The 16,928-nt window shown below is 38.9% G+C and overlaps 1 protein-coding gene across 6 annotated transcripts in view; it reads left to right on the forward strand.

The window, feature by feature from the left end:
- PANK1 (pantothenate kinase 1) overlaps positions 1 to 16,928 on the forward strand; it is a 35,817-nt gene that overhangs the window by 11,376 nt on the left and 7,513 nt on the right. For 4 of the 6 annotated variants that reach the window (XM_027672488.1, XM_027672483.1, XM_027672487.1 and 1 more), the window contains 2 exons: positions 7,336 to 7,688; positions 14,517 to 14,770. In XM_027672488.1, coding sequence (XP_027528289.1) covers positions 7,353 to 7,688; positions 14,517 to 14,770 — 590 coding nt within the window. In that variant the 5' untranslated portion in view covers positions 7,336 to 7,352. Of the gene's footprint in view, positions 1 to 129; positions 240 to 7,335; positions 7,689 to 14,516; positions 14,771 to 16,928 lie in introns of those variants that run through there. The other 2 variants (XM_027672486.1, XM_027672489.1) reach the window with 2 other exon arrangements.

Here is a 16,928-nt window from a genome sequence, read left to right on the forward strand (position 1 = left end):
TCGGGCGGGCGGAGCTCCGGGGCGGTGCGGCCAATGCGGCGGCGGCGCCCGGGCACGGCCCCGCTCCGGCGTGGGCCGGGCCCGCCCTGCGCCAATGGGGCGGCGGCGGGCGGGGAGCGGCGGCCCCGCACAAACGCGGACGGCCGGCGGGCGGCCGCTCTTCGCCCAGCGGCGCCCAGGGTCCTGCCGGCGTCTCCTCCCCGCCGCGCTCATGAAGCTCATAGTGCACAAGCAGCACTGTAAGTAACGCTGGGCCGGCGTCCCGGCGGGGGCGACCGGGGCGCTCTGGAGCGTGGGAAGGCTCTGCGCGCTTCGTCGGTGCTCGTTTTCCAGACGTTGTTAGAATTAAGAAACAAGTAGATCTGGGAACCCAGGGCAAGCTATTCTGTCTGGGGGGAAAAATATATTGCAAACACGTTAAATTTGTAATATGCTCCTCAGAAGCATCTCCTGTGGCTTTTGGTTAGTTGGTTTAGGCGGTGTTAGTGAACTGGCTGTCTGTTTTCAGGCTTGGTTTTAAGGCTGCGAAATTCAAACACCCGTATTTGTAATATGCTTAATTTTATACGACTTGTTGATTAATAGTTTTTCTTGGTCATAGCTAACTTCTTATTTGTAAGTGTGGAGGTATTGAATAATTCTGTAGTAAACTCTAGAAGTAAAACAATCTGATGGAAAAACTACTGAATTTCTTTGCACTCTCACTTTGCTAGCCCTTCAAATAAAGGCAACAAATATTTGCTTCTTTTTTAAAAATTCAGCATGTTCCAAAAGGGTAATAAGGGATAGGCAGGATCAGAGCTGCCTGCTGCCAAGACTTAAAGATGTTTCTACTCAGTAGGAAGTAGTGTGCATTCAGCTACTCTGGGTTTTTTTTTTCTTTGTTTTGAAATGACCATTTAAAAAACTTGTCTGTATAAGCAGAACGAAATATTCAGAAACAGCCTTGAAGAGCTGCAGCTTAATGCAGGACTGCATATTAGCCAGTGCCTTTTCTGGCTCTTTAAATGTTTTTGCTCAGCTACACATACCACTTTCCCTTAGAATGTTCTCTGATTGATTAATCATGTAGTGCTTGCATTATCTGTTGATAGTTAATTTAGTCCTCTGTCAAATTTAACATATCGATGACCAGATCATTCTGGCACAAACTGGTTTTGTAGTCTTTGACCAGCTTCATGTTTTCATTCATGAACAAAACCTGCAGAACTTGGATGAGCTTACATTTTAATTTGGTGTAACTAAGAAGAGTCAGCACTTGCATATCAAACTCTCCATAATAGTAAAACCTATTTTGAAGCAAAGGATAAAGCTTTAAGATATTCATGTAATCACTTGATTGTGAAAGAATGAGGATTTTGGGTTTTCCATCCCATCTTGAGGGGAAAAGAGCCCATCAGAGTAAAATTGTAGGTGACCGACTCAATTGCTTAAGATGAATGACAACTGAATCTTCAGTTGTGGGGTTTTCATGAAATGACAATGGAAACAGCAGGTGAGGGAAGTGCTTTGTAGAACTATTTTGTGGGCATTTTCTTTGCTGATTAAAATGCATGAATGCTTGCAATTATATTTTTTAATTTATATAGTTTATTTTTTACCAGAATAAATTTGAAATTATTAGTTGTGCAGGAAATTATGACAGGACATTGTCACTAGCTTTAAAAATTCTTGAACTATTACTCAAATTGTTCTGGTACTGCATAGTTTTCGACTGCATCCTCCTCTGGTGAATACTACACAGTACCATTTTACTGGTTTGTTCGTTTTTTTTAATCCTGGCCTTTGCAGATGTTTGTTCTGTGCTTAAGGACACATTGCAAAATGAAGTGCAGTTGCCACATGGCATGTGAGACTTCAGTATAGATTGTGGGGTTTGCTTTGTGTGGAGAAGATAATGAGATAATTGGCATTTCCCAATATTTCAGCAAATGAAACCTATCTTTCTGTAGCAGTTATTCTTTTAAACCCTTATTTATGTTTTCTTGATTGTTTTTACTTTCTGACAAAGTGAGGTAGAATTCTATATTCCCAAGTCTTTTTCTCCTCTGAGAAGGGAAGATTCCCTGTGAAACCAGTGTGCTTTGCTGACAAGCCTGCGGTGAGAGAAGACTCACCTAGTGATACTTCTGCTGAGAATCTTGCCTTTGTTTTTTCTTTAGTTTAACTAGATGGGTTGTCAGGGGTATTAGACTTGTGTCAGTTTTGTGTGGATAAGTTTTGTGTCAGTATGTGTGGATGGTTGTGCCTGTTTAACAAACAGCTCTGTGCTTTTGAGTTTGAATTTTTTTGGGTTTGATTGGTTTGGGTTTTTTTGTTCGAGGTCTTTTGTAATGTGTTTTTTGTGTTTTTTTTTTTCTTCTGGTGAGAAGGTAGACATTCAATAAGCGCTTGTTGCTGAAGATTAACTGGAAGGCTTCACCTGATACATGTACATGATTTATTTAGCTCTAGCTTTGTAAGGTTTAAAGAAACTTCCATTACTAAGCAGATATTAATTTTTTGAACTACATATTCTATTTTTGTTCAAAATTTTAAAAAATATTCCATTTTATGTGTTTTTAAAACAAGAAGAAGTAATTGAAAAAGATATGTAAACTATTATCAGTTTCTGTTTTTAATAAAAATCAGCTTTCAGAAGCTGTGAGAATACTATGCCATTTTATGTGTGTCTCTTGATTTTTTTTCCCTGTTACTTTCTTGGCTCTCTCACCTCTTCCGGATCCAATTAAAAACGTTCTTAGACCATCAGTGTCAAGCAATGCAAATTAAATGTAAATGAAGTAATAGGATTTCAACATATGTGTGCTCAGAAAGAAAAGCAGCTGAACCTAAGATATCGAATCTATCTATGACTAAGATATCAGAGTATTGATACCCCCATTCAAATTACTGATTAAAAAAATAGAGATACTGTCCCTTATTCGAGGAAATACAGGTCTTGTAAGAGAGATATACAAGCTGAAACAGTTTTGGCCAAAGAAGAAACTGCTGCAGGTTGGTCATGAATAAATCTAAGGCCCAGGTAGAAAGAAAAAAATTCTAACCAGAAGGATTCAGGCACAACCTCTTTCTAAGAGTTGAGGAGTAAAAAGATTCAGCTAACCTTGTGTGGTAGTTGTTTAAATGTATGAAAAGGATTACCCTTGGTTATCCTCATAATGGGGTAAATGTTACTTGATGACCTAGGAGTTCCCTTTGATTTTTGCTTCCCCTGAGCTCTTGTCTGTGATGAGAATGTTGTGATTTGATATTTACCTTCCACATGCCCTCCTTATATCCTTATATTGTAAGCTAGTGGTAAGATTTTTAAAAATGCAGTGTGTTGAAATCTGAATGTAATAATGCCTTGTAGAAATAGCCTGATAGGTTCATACTCTTGCGAGTTGATGCAGAAACTAGGTAAAATGTGTCATGGAATTTCTCATGAGTGAACCTTTGCCCCAGATAGCACAGCTGTTGGTGTGCATCAGATTACCTAGTTATGCAATGCTGTAGATACCTTCTGTTTGCATTGTCACATGCTTCTTAGCTATATTTTGGACTAGTACAGATTTTTATCTCAAGGTAACAAACCAGTAAGTAGTTATCACTTACATACAGTTTATTAACATAAAGAGAATTCATTTTCTTAAGAACACAAGCAGAATCTATGATTTATGGTAGTCTTTTAAGAAAACATGGATCGTGTTGATGCTGGGACCTAGAAGTAGATTTTATGGTGTTATTTTTTATGACTTACTCCTGTGTAGCAATACAGTCGGATAGTTCTGGGTTTGCCACAGTAATAACTTCTATTGATCCTATAGGTATGTTGCATACCTACTCCTGAAAAGAGAGAAATCAGCTCATGAGCCTCATCAGACAGCTTTAGTTAAGAAGTGCATTTTTTTAGATTGTGAAAGCATTTCTGCAACGTATCCGGTGTCTTCATTGCTCATAGTGAATCATACAATATTGACTAACTGCAATCAGCCTAAGATGTGTGTGTGATGGATTTTACTTTCCCCTCCTTGCTTTCCTGGCTTTTTATAATTCAAGAAACTGGATATTTATTCAGGTTATCAATGAAATGCTGGACTTTCAGTTTAAAACAAACCAACAAAAAACCCAAACAAACCAAAACAATAAAAAAACACCTCCACAATTTTTCTCTCATTTTCCCTCAAGTCTGTGGAGACCTTATCTATACTTTTCATTCTTTGATACCCCCTGGTTGTAGTACTGGGAGCTCTGATAATTTTGATGGCCTCTGAATCATCTTATTCCATGTATTCAGAGAGGCAGCAAAGCCCAGGAGCGCCTTCCAGTCTGCCTGCACGCTCCCATGAGCACCTCATTCAGTGGCGTCAGGAAAGTTGAAGTGTATAGGTACCAGCTGAGATGAATTATCTCAAGATACTGAAAAGAACTGATGGTGTTTCAATTTTGGAACATATTGATAGTAATGAAAGATACAATGAATATTTTTTTTAAATAATCACTGGAATACAGAAGTGTGTTTACTGTCACTCCAGTTGTACAGAAGTTACGTGAATTTCAGTGTAAATTTCAGGAACCTTGAGACTTGGGTTTTTTCCTAATTGGTCAACCAATCAAGATAGTTGTGGTTTTTATTGCAAGTGATTCCAACAGATAGTTGGTACTAAAAGCTGTGAAGAAAATTAAGGTGCTGTTCTGCATAACTGAAATACCTGTTTTTGCTGACTGATCTTGGGCTCTTTATTTATGCTGAAGAAAACTGCCGCTGTTCTAAAAGCAAAGTTCTTTTCTTTCTGCAGCTCTCCATTTGGCTCACAACAAAAATAACGAAAGGAACTTAGATTCCTAGAGAAAATAAGCTAAAAAAAAAAAGTGTCCTAGTATTTCTGCTTGCTTTTTAAATGCAAGCATTGTGTGTTGCTATCCCAAGAACTATACAGACTTGAAATAATTTCATAGTTATTTTCTACAGTACTTATTCTTTGTGAATGATTTAGTTACAACTCCTCAAAATGTTAAGATATGAAATTAAATGTCTTGGCAGTCATTCATGAATAACTCTCAGCTGTTAGTACTTCACACTTTTATTGCTGGTCTTGTATTTGAATAGGAAGATGGAATGCTTTTTCCCTCTCTTACAGATGAAAGCTACTCTACAGCTTTAAAGCAACTATTGGTGCAGGGTAGAGTGTTGCAAATTTTATGCCCTTAATGAAAAATATTGGAAGTTGGCTTACACTTAGCTACGGGCTGATTCTGTATCGCATAGTCCAACCATGCTGCTTTTAAAATTAAGCTTCCTGCTTGCCTAGTTAAGATATATCTGAGGAGGAGACTTACTGTTCTAGTGGGACAGGTAATTAAAGTTCTCAGTCGCTTAAATAAAGATTTGTGTAAATCGCAATGGGATTGGCGTCCTGAGCTCCAGTGCATTAGAATGTTGTGCAGTGTGGACCAGACAGCTTTTGCATAAATATTTACCTTGTACTTCCAAAAGTGTTTGACTTACAGGTTAGTCTATGGTATCATATTTTTCCTCTTTAAAATAAAGCCTGTTTTAAAAACACTTGTTTTGAATTCTTCCCATTTCAGGGAGCTCTAATGTATCTGCATAGGATGATGTATCTTCCCAAACTGCAAATTAGACTTAATTTCAGTGTCTTGCAGCTTGTACACCATGGAAAAAAAAAATTAGACCTTACAACAGATGCTCTTAGGTGCTCTTAGAAAAACTGAACTGTAAGCAAGCTACTTCATTGCAGTGTGTGCATTATGTCTGGCTTGTCCTTAGGGAAAGTGCGGTAGAAACTGATGATTCAATTACTTGGCATACAGCAATGGAGTGAAATAACTGTTTTAAACATCTGACATTCAAGGATGGGTTTGAGCAGGGAGGGTGTGTTAAAAATTGTGACTTTGAGCAGGGAGGGTGTGTTAAAAATTGTGACTTTTGAATTACTCAACCAGACAAGAATGATGCTGAGACCCTTGTGGTAAGAAAAAAAAGACTCTAAGCTTCTTTCAGTCTGAAGCAGAGTAATTTAATAGTGATCTGTGATCACATGAGGAAGGACAGTGTGATCAGTACCTCCTATGCTTACTAATATCTTTGCTCCTAGTTGTTTGCTTTTAGGTTCACTGGCAGAAAAATCAGTTATGCACATGGTTTCAAGTTTGCATCAACACTAAGCTGGGATGCCTTAGTTGGTAGAATCACGTTTCTAGCAAGTCTACCTGATTCTCTCTAAAAGCAGGGAGGTGACTGTATAACTGCTATTTTAGAAGTGTATCTTAGATGTTAGCCATATACTCATTGCTTTTAATTTATTTTTCTAAGAAACATTGCTAGCTGCCTCCTTCTGCAGTGCCTGTGTATAGATTTTGTATTCTCACTTTTTATTGCTTCAATAAGTTACCTGGCTTACAATTTAAATGTATGCATGCATATATAAGTGGAGCAGGCAGACCAGCCTGATTCAGTTAGGATCTTCTGTCTGCATGTTTTCCAAAGTCATTTTCTCTTGCTATTAACAGAACAAAGGCTTTGGTTGACCTAGGCCAGCTGGGGCAAATATATGTATGCTGAGAAGCAAATAGTGGCATTTCTTTTATAGTTTTAAGATAGACTAACACATATACCAGCAAAGGGAATCAGTCTATGGTCAAAAGATGAGTCTGTCAATGGTAAATATTGAACATAAGCCAGCTCACTTTTGGCTACTATATACCAGAGATGCAGTTCCAACAGAGCTGCTGGTTCTGGTGGGTTGAAGTCTGGAGGCTTCCAGCATAATGGGAGTTCTGTATTGCTGCTCTTCAGACAGAGCTTTGTGACTGGAAATTCTGACTAGGCTTGGAAAGGCAATGGTAGATGTTACGCAGTGGGAATATGACTTGAGAAATGTTTTTCTTCTGTTTGGTTGTTTGTTCCTCCTCCCCCTTAGTGTATTGGTAGAATTGGTGCCAATTGGGTGAAACGCAATTTCATTTCATTTCACCAATTGGTGCCGATTGGGTGAAATGCAGTAAATGTGCTTTGTCAAGAGGTGCTGACTGAAGAGTAAAATGATTTCCTGGGAAAAAAATGTTTTCATTTTATTAAAACCTGCTTCTCTGCAGAATAATGCTTTGAGATTTTCTTTACTCATTTTCTCAGCTGAGGCTTTATGAAGCTTTAACTTAGGTGTTCAATAAATGTGAAATGGACATGTAAGTGACCCCCAGCTTTCAGGAGCAGATGCTGGTACTGTGACTGCACTGAATTGTCATTCAGCAGATGATTTCAGTGATATGGCTAGCCTATGGATTTATAGTGACTTTGTCTTTCTTCCTCCCCATCCCCTTTGTTCTTAGCGTTCCCATGGTTTGGAATGGATATCGGTGGAACATTGGTTAAACTGGTCTACTTTGAACCTAAGGACATTACTGCAGAGGAGGAACAGGAGGAGGTGGAAAACCTGAAAAGCATTAGGAAATACTTGACCTCTAATACAGCCTATGGTAAAACTGGCATTCGCGATGTCCACCTTGAACTGAAAAATTTGACTATGTGTGGACGCAAAGGAAACCTGCACTTCATCCGCTTTCCCAGCTGTGCCATGCACAGGTTCATACAGATGGGTAGTGAAAAGAACTTCTCCAGTTTGCACACTACGCTCTGTGCCACAGGAGGTGGAGCTTACAAGTTTGAGGAGGACTTTAGAACGGTAAGTGAACAGTTCATATGGGATCAGGGGGAAATACTTTGGAAAAGCATCATGGGAGCCCTTCTATTAAAATTTGCAGGGAGAATAACATGTTTTTTTTGTCCATCCTAACTGGTTAAGATTAACAGAATCAATTCACATTTGTTAATTGGTGGCATTGCTGAGAACATGGAGAGAGGAGGAGAGGGTATTCGTATTCTACTTGCTGGGTATTCTACTGAAGTATTACTGTGCAGGATGTATTTAGTAAATGTGGGGTTTTTTAGAGTACAGCTGTGGTGATCAGATGCTTTGTAATCAACCTGAGGGTATGTTATGACAACACAGAAGCCTTGACACTATACAGGTACCTGCAAACTGATTATCCATTGGAAAAGAAATGAAGCCATACTGACTGAAAATTTGATTCAGGTTCACTTCCCTTTGTATTAACATTCAAGCAGAGTGAAGTCAAGAGTCTTGGTGGAGCATGGGGGAGAAACAATGTATGGAAGCATGACAGTACCAGCTAGCTTTTGATTTCAGTTATGGGAGTCTGCATCATGTAATAGCGGGTACAGTTGCTTACTTTATAAGGAATTTTGTGTCCCTCACTCCCACAGCTGTAGAACTGAACTGGAAGTTACCTGGTAGCTATTACAGCTAAGCGTTTCTCTCTGTAGCTTTGGCTACATCTGCCATAAATATGCAATTTAGAGTGAGGGACCAGTCTTATCTCAGCTGCAGTGTAGTCGATCCAGCACTGGAACCACAGCTGAAGTTCAGGCTGTTTTTCTATCTGTTGAGCAAATATACAAGATCACATAGCAAATGACTGGTGGACTTCAGCGTGAAATCCCACGTCTCTGCAGGGTTGGTTAACATTCAGTGTGCTACAACACTTGCAGGTAGTTTAAGAAAAACCCTATAAAGGCTGGCTGCGGAGTTTTGTTGCATAATGCAATCAGTGAAGTGCACTAACACTTAAGAGAATGCTTTGGACACCTCTTCTAGCTATCCAGTTCCACACCTTCCTTTACAGCAAATGTTTCTTGGCCCAAAGTTCAATATCCATGGAGAATTACAGAAGAAAAATACTATCCATTACATTAAGGTTTGCTTTCTTAATCTCTCTCAAAGGCCTGGGTGTTCTGGGTACTGGCACTTGAATTGTCACACTTCATTAGCCATTGTTACAGCAGCTGGCTATCTCGGTGTGTTCTGCTGACTGTAAATTGACACTGGACAACAGCTTCAGGACTGCTGAAGCACTGAAATGTCTGTTTCAAATATTTGATCACTCTAATGCACCTGTAGAAGTAGAGAATATGTACCAAGTCTAAATCTGACTGTTGCAGGATTCAGTATTGTATAATGCCTTATATGGAGGAGACTTTAAATGTTCCTGTTTGTTACTTAGAAGCAATGTGGAAAAACTAAGGTATGTTTGTGAATGTTGTTATTTTCATTTAAAAAATCTGGCTCAATGCTAAGAAGCTTATGGTTTGATCTAGCAAACATGCTTTTGTTCTGGCCCTTTATTTCCCTATATATATGCTTTTAAGTTATTTATCTTTCATTGTATTTCTCAATGCTTATGTGACTTCCAGAACTGCGTAGATTTAGGACAGAAGCTCCAACGTCTTGCAAAACAGCATTCAAATCCCAAAGAAGGAAGCCTTCTAAGATTACAGAAGCTTTTTCTACTTAAAATAGACCAGTAAACACACTGTTGTCACTTGCCTGTTCCATTGTCTAATCCTGAACCCCTAAATGGGTTGAATAGGTTTGATGTAGACATCTCTGTTGCTTTTATGTATTAAGAAATAACATAAAATGGTGAGGCATCTTCTGTTTACCCTAAGCCTGTTTTCTGTGCCATAAAAAGGCAACTCAATCTACAAAGCTACGTAGGTTTAGCTATTTGACCTCCTTCAGTGATCTGCAGTGCTGGATAGGAGGAGACCTGAAGAAGTCTCTGTGGTTTGCTTGGTGATTGCCAGCAGTAATGATCAGTAGCTTGGCAAATCATGTGATTCATTCTTAACATCTGAATGCTTCCCTTAGAAGTAGGAAAACTAACTCTATTCATTAAACTAGGCCACAGGAATATTTTACCAACCATATGAATATAGTTAATGTTCATTGAAGAGAGCATCAGAAAGTATTCACCAAAAGGACTATTTCCAGCTTAGGGTTTTTTTCCTTGATTTTCGTTTTGTTTTGGGTTTTGGGGGGATTTTTTGTTCTTTTTCGCTCCCTTTATGAATGACTGGTCTTTATGGCTGGCTGTCTTTATTTTCAGGTAACAGTGGTGTTAAGGCATGGGTGGATCTGATGCCTAATTCTGATAATCCTTCCTCCTTTCCCCAACATGTACTGTTACTTGACATATTCTATAAAAACTCAAATGACCACTTCTGTAAAAATAAGGAGTACTTAGACTTGTTTCCTTGTATATCTGTGATAGGAATCTCTTTATGCTCTGTGACTCCTCCATGATAGCACATGTACATTACTTGCCCAGGAGTTTGCTGTTAATGTAATGAGGAACAAATTCTTAAGCTGCCCCTCAGTTTTGTGAAGCAACTCAATGTAAAGGATACATGGGGGGGGAGAGAAGAAAGAACTATTCAGACCTTTGTCTAAAACCCGCACTGTTGCAAAAATTCTGTTGATTGCAGTGGCTCAAAGGTGGGATCTTTGTAATCCTTTCCTGAACAGACACCTGCAGAACCTGGCTTGTCTTGAAAGAAATTTTACTGCTAATTTCAGTGGGAGCAGGGTGTGGGCCAGAAGAACCCCAGTCAAGAACATTTGGGACAGGAGAGGAAGGAAATCTCTTACCAACACAAACTTAAACTCAGGTCTTGACCTTCCCCATAACCTGTAACGAAAATGCTTTAAAAGTGAGCTTGGCTGTTGGATAGTGATTTCCTTGTGCCAGTTACTAGCTGATTCTAAGGCTTGACTGTGGTATGAACCGAATGCCTGATGACTTGTAGATTGTATTTATCTTAAAACAAATAAACTCACCATCCTGTGTTGTAGGACGAATAAGCTGTGTAACTTAAGTTAGCATAAGACACTCAAAAGTCTTCTTGCTTGAGGAGGCTGTGCTCAGGCCATAGGTGCTGGCCTGTAGTGTGTAGACTGGGCTGGAGTTGAATGCAGCATCCAGAGAATGCATAAAGTAACCATGACACCTTCTGTAAGCATCACAACAAGAAGCTAGGAAGCTCTTCAGAGGAAGTGGGGAGAAACAATGTGTATCTCTTCCCTGTCAAGAGAGGGGAGAGATCCCTACAGCTAGCTGGGCAAGAGGGCAGACCTCTGCAAAGGATTCCAGGCAAGTGCTTTTTTTGCCCAGAGCTGATTACAGAGTGAATCTTGTCTTCTGCCTCAGTGAATGCTGGATATGTGCTTGCATTAGACTTTTGTCTTGTTTGAATGTGAGTGGTTTGTTTCCCAGCTCCATGAAGAAGCAGGGTTGGGGGCTGAAGTGAAAATAATCAAAATATAAAGAAAGCAAAGTATGTCTTTATGAAAGTGGAGGAGAGGTAATGGGAGGGAGATGGAAGGAAAAGCTAGATCGTAAGCTATTCTAAGAAATAAAAACTGGAGCGATGCCCAGAAGACATAAAAGCCAGATTGATATAGTAAATGAGGCTGTTGTAATTGATAATTAAAAACTTGCAAGATGTTATGTTCCTAACAGTTTCTTACTGGAAAAATAGTCATATTTCTAATTGAAAGTTCAAGCGACAAATGGATTTGTAACTGTATCCAGGTTCAGACTTTCCTGTGCTCACCAGAACTATGTAACAGTGTGAACTGTCATGGGAGGAAGTGTTGGCTACTTTCTTGGTGTGTTGCACCTGCTTGTAAGCATGGCTGAAGTCCTAAGTCCCTCGTTTTGATGGTCCTGGAGAGTTTCTTGAGATCTGAAGTGGTTTATTCCCTTCCCCAGTATTTAAAAAAAAAAAAATTACAGTATGGCTATAATTCAGAAATATTATTCTTTTAAAAAAAGTTCATATGATTTCCCTGTAACCATGATGAATTTTCCCTCCAGGGTCCTCTATATAACTTTGCTCTGCAGTTGTTCCTCTCATAGCACAACTTTCTGACATAAATTTCTATAGAGACACTGTGCTGAATATAGTTACAGGAGTACAGAGTAGAGTAAGCTGAACATTATGCTGTCTGCCTTCACATTAGGAATTATAAAGAGCTGGGAAATACCTGCAAATGCATTTTGTAAATATTGTAGGAAAAACATCCAATTAAATGTGCTTCTATATGCAGCTTCTGGTTTTGTTTTTGCATATTTGTACCTAAACTTTGGTTCCTGCAAGGAGAAGAAGTTTGAACAGCTGAAAGTTGAGGGTAAGTGGTGTGTGGTATGTCAGGTGATGGCAGCAGGAAGAAATGTTTGCCTACTTGCAAATTAATTACAATGGTTTCAGGCACATCTATTTTGCAATGCAGTTTTGCTGCTTTGAGATATTGTGAGCAAAGGAACAAATAGCAAAAAGGCAGTTCTGTAGGCATAGGAAGGGACTGAATTCTGACACTGGCTCTATCATGGCTTATTGTCCAAGATCGGGTGACAACATTTCTTGCAACTTTCCCCTAATTTCTCTTTAGCAAGAACAGTGGTAGCTCACTAAGCTGCTTGGAGCCTTGGGTGTCTGGTCGCTGCAGAGCTTGTGGTTCTCTGAATGAAGGTGAATCGACATAGGATACCGATGCCAGTCTTGCTCTTTCCAGAAATTAAAACCAGACTGCTGCAACAACACAGGGAAATAGTTTTTCATTCTGCTATGAATTCATACATGAAAGAAAGCAGTAATAGAACTTTTCTGCTTACAGTATATCAGCTGTTAAATATAGCACAGAGCTATAAAAAGCAAAACAAATTCTAGTATGTCTTTTATACATGAAGGCCTGGACCTAATAAAACCTCTATGTGTAGTGCTTGAGAAAGAATCTGATTAGTTTCTTTTGTTCTGTTCTTATAAAATTGGTGAGCTGACTGGAGAGTTTGTAGAATCAAGGATTTTGTCTGTGTTTTTGCACTGATACCAGAAGTGCTTTACCATTGGATTAGTATGGCTTGTCTGTGTCTTAGAAGGCCTCTGACTAGTGCTTAGCTATTTGTAAAAGTGTAGCATGGATCATACAAAAGCAGCTTGTGGCCACGTATTTGTCTTTCAGGAGAACAGAGCTTTTGACAGTAGAGACCATAAATCTGCTAATGACTTGTCTTTGTATAACAGCTTCTAGTTCGAGTCTTTTATGCTGCATTTCTGTAATTGAAATTTGTGTAGCCATGTGCTGACAAAGAAAAAAATATGAAGGGATTGCAAAAGTTACCAGAGGAAATACAGAAACAAGAAGAAATTATATCCACCTGTCTCTCTTGTCCTATGAACAACCGGATCTATATTGAGTCTTTGAGACTGCTGGTTTTTTTGATCCTAATTCTTTTCTATAGTTCCAGGATTTGAGGACTGGCAAGTAGAACAAAAAGGCAGACCCAAAGAGTGAGCTGGCTTTCAGTTATGGCAAGCTGGACCAATGTAGAAGTAGAGAAAAGACTTCATGGGAGAGATTTAAATAGCTCAAAAAGAATGTAACCTATTGGCCATGCCTGTTCCATAAAAATATCTCTCCTCTTTACAGTGATTTAATATAGCTTCCAGTATTAAAAATAGGACATAGTTACCCATTTAAGTCTTCTCCATTAGCTGTTATAAAAACATCCTGCAGTATGCAAATGCTTGAGAACCAGCTCTCTACTGTATAACTCTATTGTTTGTAGTACTCTGTTGCTTTTTTTGCTAGAAAGTAGAGTTAGGTGAGGTGGGCTTTGCATGTGTGAGGATGCAAATGACCTCAGGATTTGAATGGGGAAATTTACAATTTTTTTTTTGCTCCCTCTCCTCTACCTAAAACTGGAAAGGAGACTTTCTACATATTGTCACTGTATTCTCTCTTTAGAAAGGGATGTGATTTCTAATTCTAGTGAATAGAATGCTATGGCAAGTAGACATGTCTGCTTAAGCACAGTTTTTGTGATCTCAGAGGGAAAGTCCTTTGTAAGCTTTTTTTTTTATTTTCTGTCTTCTGTTACAACTGTATTTTTGCAAACATTTTATATTTTTGAACATTTTGCTGGGGGCATGGGCCTGACAATCTTTTTGTTTGGGGTTTTTTGTATGTTTTTTCACCAAACATAGTGAATACCCTGTTTTTCATTAAGCACTTTAAAGTGCTCATGGTAATTTAAAGAAATAACTCTCAGATTACTGGTGACATACTAAAAAAAAAGTGCATCTTTTAAACATAATTCACTGTGTATTTAATGCATATTAACATACCATGCACATCTTAAAGCTTCTATTGAAAATTTCACTAAATTGCTGGGAAATGTAGTTGGATGATAAGCTAAAGTACTTTGCATCCTGAGGAATGATGATGTGTAGGCATGTGTCAGATACTCCCCAAAAGCTGCAGCTCCTCTTGGGCAATGAGGGGAAAGAAATTTATTGCTTTAGAATACTGAGGGGGAGAAATATTTCCTGCTTGCAGAGCAGGGAATGTCTCAAAGGCACAGGAACTAAATGGCATTATTGCATAGCATGTCATTGCTCTGTGAGGTACCTGTTGTCAGGCAGATAGAAAACTTTTATTTCAGACTTCATGCTTAGATCTTTGTACTGTTTAAATAGGGTAATGTGTTACTATTAAAGTGATCAAAGTGCTTCAGCAGAGCCTTTTGTCCTTCTTAGTGTTGTATTATACTAGGAAATGTTTATTTATTCATTTCTTGTTCTCTTCCAGATTGCTGACCTACAGCTCCACAAACTGGATGAATTGGACTGTTTGATCCAGGGCCTCCTTTTTGTTGATTCTGTTGGTTTCAATGGCCAACCAGAGTGCTATTACTTTGAAAATCCTACAGATCCTGAACAGTGCCAGAAAAAGCCTTACTGCCTTGATAATCCATATCCTATGCTGCTGGTTAACATAGGCTCAGGGGTCAGCATCCTAGCTGTGTACTCTAAGGACAATTATAAGAGAGTTACAGGATCCAGGTAAATTTAATTTTGTTTCTTTTAATTCTCTTTTCTCTTTTGTAATTGAACAGGTAGAACTAGACTGTGTGAGCAGTAGGTGCAGCCCCAAATTGTGTTTGTCTTTCCATTTCTTTTAAAAGCCAGTAGCAAGGCTGAAAACATCACAGGATTCCTTCAGAGTGGGGTCTACATAGGGGAAATCATCGATCCATTCAGCTTTAGATCTGCTTTAGTCTCTTGTTGGTGTTCTTACCTAGTTCCCATCTCTTGCTGTGAATTACCGAAATCAAGCTGTCCCAGGAAATGAATCTTCTCTCCCCAACTTTGATCCCCTGGAACAGCCTGATCAATGAAGTATGTTAGGGCTTAGTAGTTAGGATATGCCCAGGATGTAGGAAGACTGTGTAGACTTTATTTTGACACAGGAATCTCACTAGATCCCTTGTTTCCTTACTGATTGCACTAGTCTTTGGACTATACTGGTAAATTAAGGAATGCCAGTGTGTAAAGACTAGAATCTGATTGTCTGAATTCATTGTTACTTTGTCCTCAGTGGGATTTCAGCCTCAGTCAGCTAGTGCTGTCTGAACTGATTTATAGGGTACAGCTGAGTTGAAATGGTCTCTGGCCTATGTTCAGTAGGGGATTTAGATGTGCCTGCTCTGTTTAGGAATTCAGGAGTTCAGTAGAGTGGATGCAAAATTTTGTTCTTAAGGTCAAAAAAACAGCCTAAAGCATGGTTAAGTTTGCTCTGTAGATTTGGAAACAGTGCTAACTTTCAGGAAAGCTTTTAGTTACAGATGTGTCCATCGAGAGATGTAGCAAAAATACCAATAACTCTATCCAACTTTTTTCTCATACATGCAAACTGAACTGATATACTTGGTTTTTCATAATCTAGTAATAGTAAAAAGAAAAGCAAACCACCAAAACAGAAACCTAAAAAAAAAAAATCACCTTTCAAAACAACAACTGAAGAAGCTACTTGGAGTTGCTATAGTTCCTTCCAAACCTGCGTTCTGTTCTTCAGTGCGTGGTACATATTAAAGTTTCTCCTGTATATTGCACATGACTGCACATGTGTCTTCTGTTGCCTTATCTAGGCATATCTTTGTCACAATGGTAGCCATGAGCCATTTTTTTGTATACAGTACAGATGGACACAAGTTGAATGAGAGAAGTATTGGTCTTCTTGCAGTTCTGGTTGTTTTTCAAGCACAATAGTTTTGGCATCTGTAGATGTGCTTCTAATCCTTTCCACTGTGTAAGGAAAAACGTGACTGCAGTGGGTTGTTGACTTGTTATAAATGATGTCTTGTGGCTGATGTGGAGAGCTTTCTGTTGTTCAGACACTGAGTATAGTACAGTGCTACTAGATGTGTTCTAAAAAGCCTGATAGTCCAAGAGCACGGACTAAATGGTGTTCCTATCTGACCTCCTGTGCTTTTTCATGAAGTGCAAGTGTGGTGTCTCACTGATCCTCTTGTTTACAGTGGCTCCAGTTGGTGTGACTGCAGTCAGTGCAAATAAGCTAACTTTCTCAGGGGCTAAGAAAGAATGAGGAAGGATGTAGAGGTTAGTAAGTTGAAGTTCATGTCTGTTAAGACTGAAGAATCCAAAGTAGAATTTTAATGGGTTGGCAACCTGTTATGCACAGCTAAATCTTACCTGCTAAATTTATGTAGTCTGTAAATACTGTACTTGAACCTTTACAAGATACTAAAGTGACTGCTCCTTGCTCAGAGTTCTTGCAGGGAAGGAACATACTGGACTGATATTAGCCTTGCTTTGAATAGGAACCAACCAGTGGCTTCCTGCCACTGGCTAGATCTGTCTTGGCTGCCTGCCCCTGTATAGATATTTAACTTTGTTCACTGTTTATTCTTTCATCACTGATTTGAGTGCTCTTCTGGCTAATTATTCTTGCACAAGGAAAATTGTTAAGAGTGCTACAAATAGCAAAGTGGTATCTGTAGTGTTAGATTGGACTTTATTCTTAGCTAACCCTTTATTTAGTATAATTTCTCCTATTTAAGTATTAAAGACTTAAGAGTAGTTCAGTTAAAACCACACTGGATGACACTTGTGTTAAATAGAAACTCAATTTAGAGTATCTGTCTTCACTCCTTTAAGGGAGTTGCAAGACAGTTGGTAGCTCCGTAGACCTTGTTGCAAG

This window comes from Neopelma chrysocephalum, unplaced genomic scaffold (assembly GCF_003984885.1).
Source record: "Neopelma chrysocephalum unplaced genomic scaffold, ASM398488v2 Primary Assembly neopelma1_97390, whole genome shotgun sequence".
Lineage (NCBI taxonomy): Eukaryota > Metazoa > Chordata > Aves > Passeriformes > Pipridae > Neopelma > Neopelma chrysocephalum.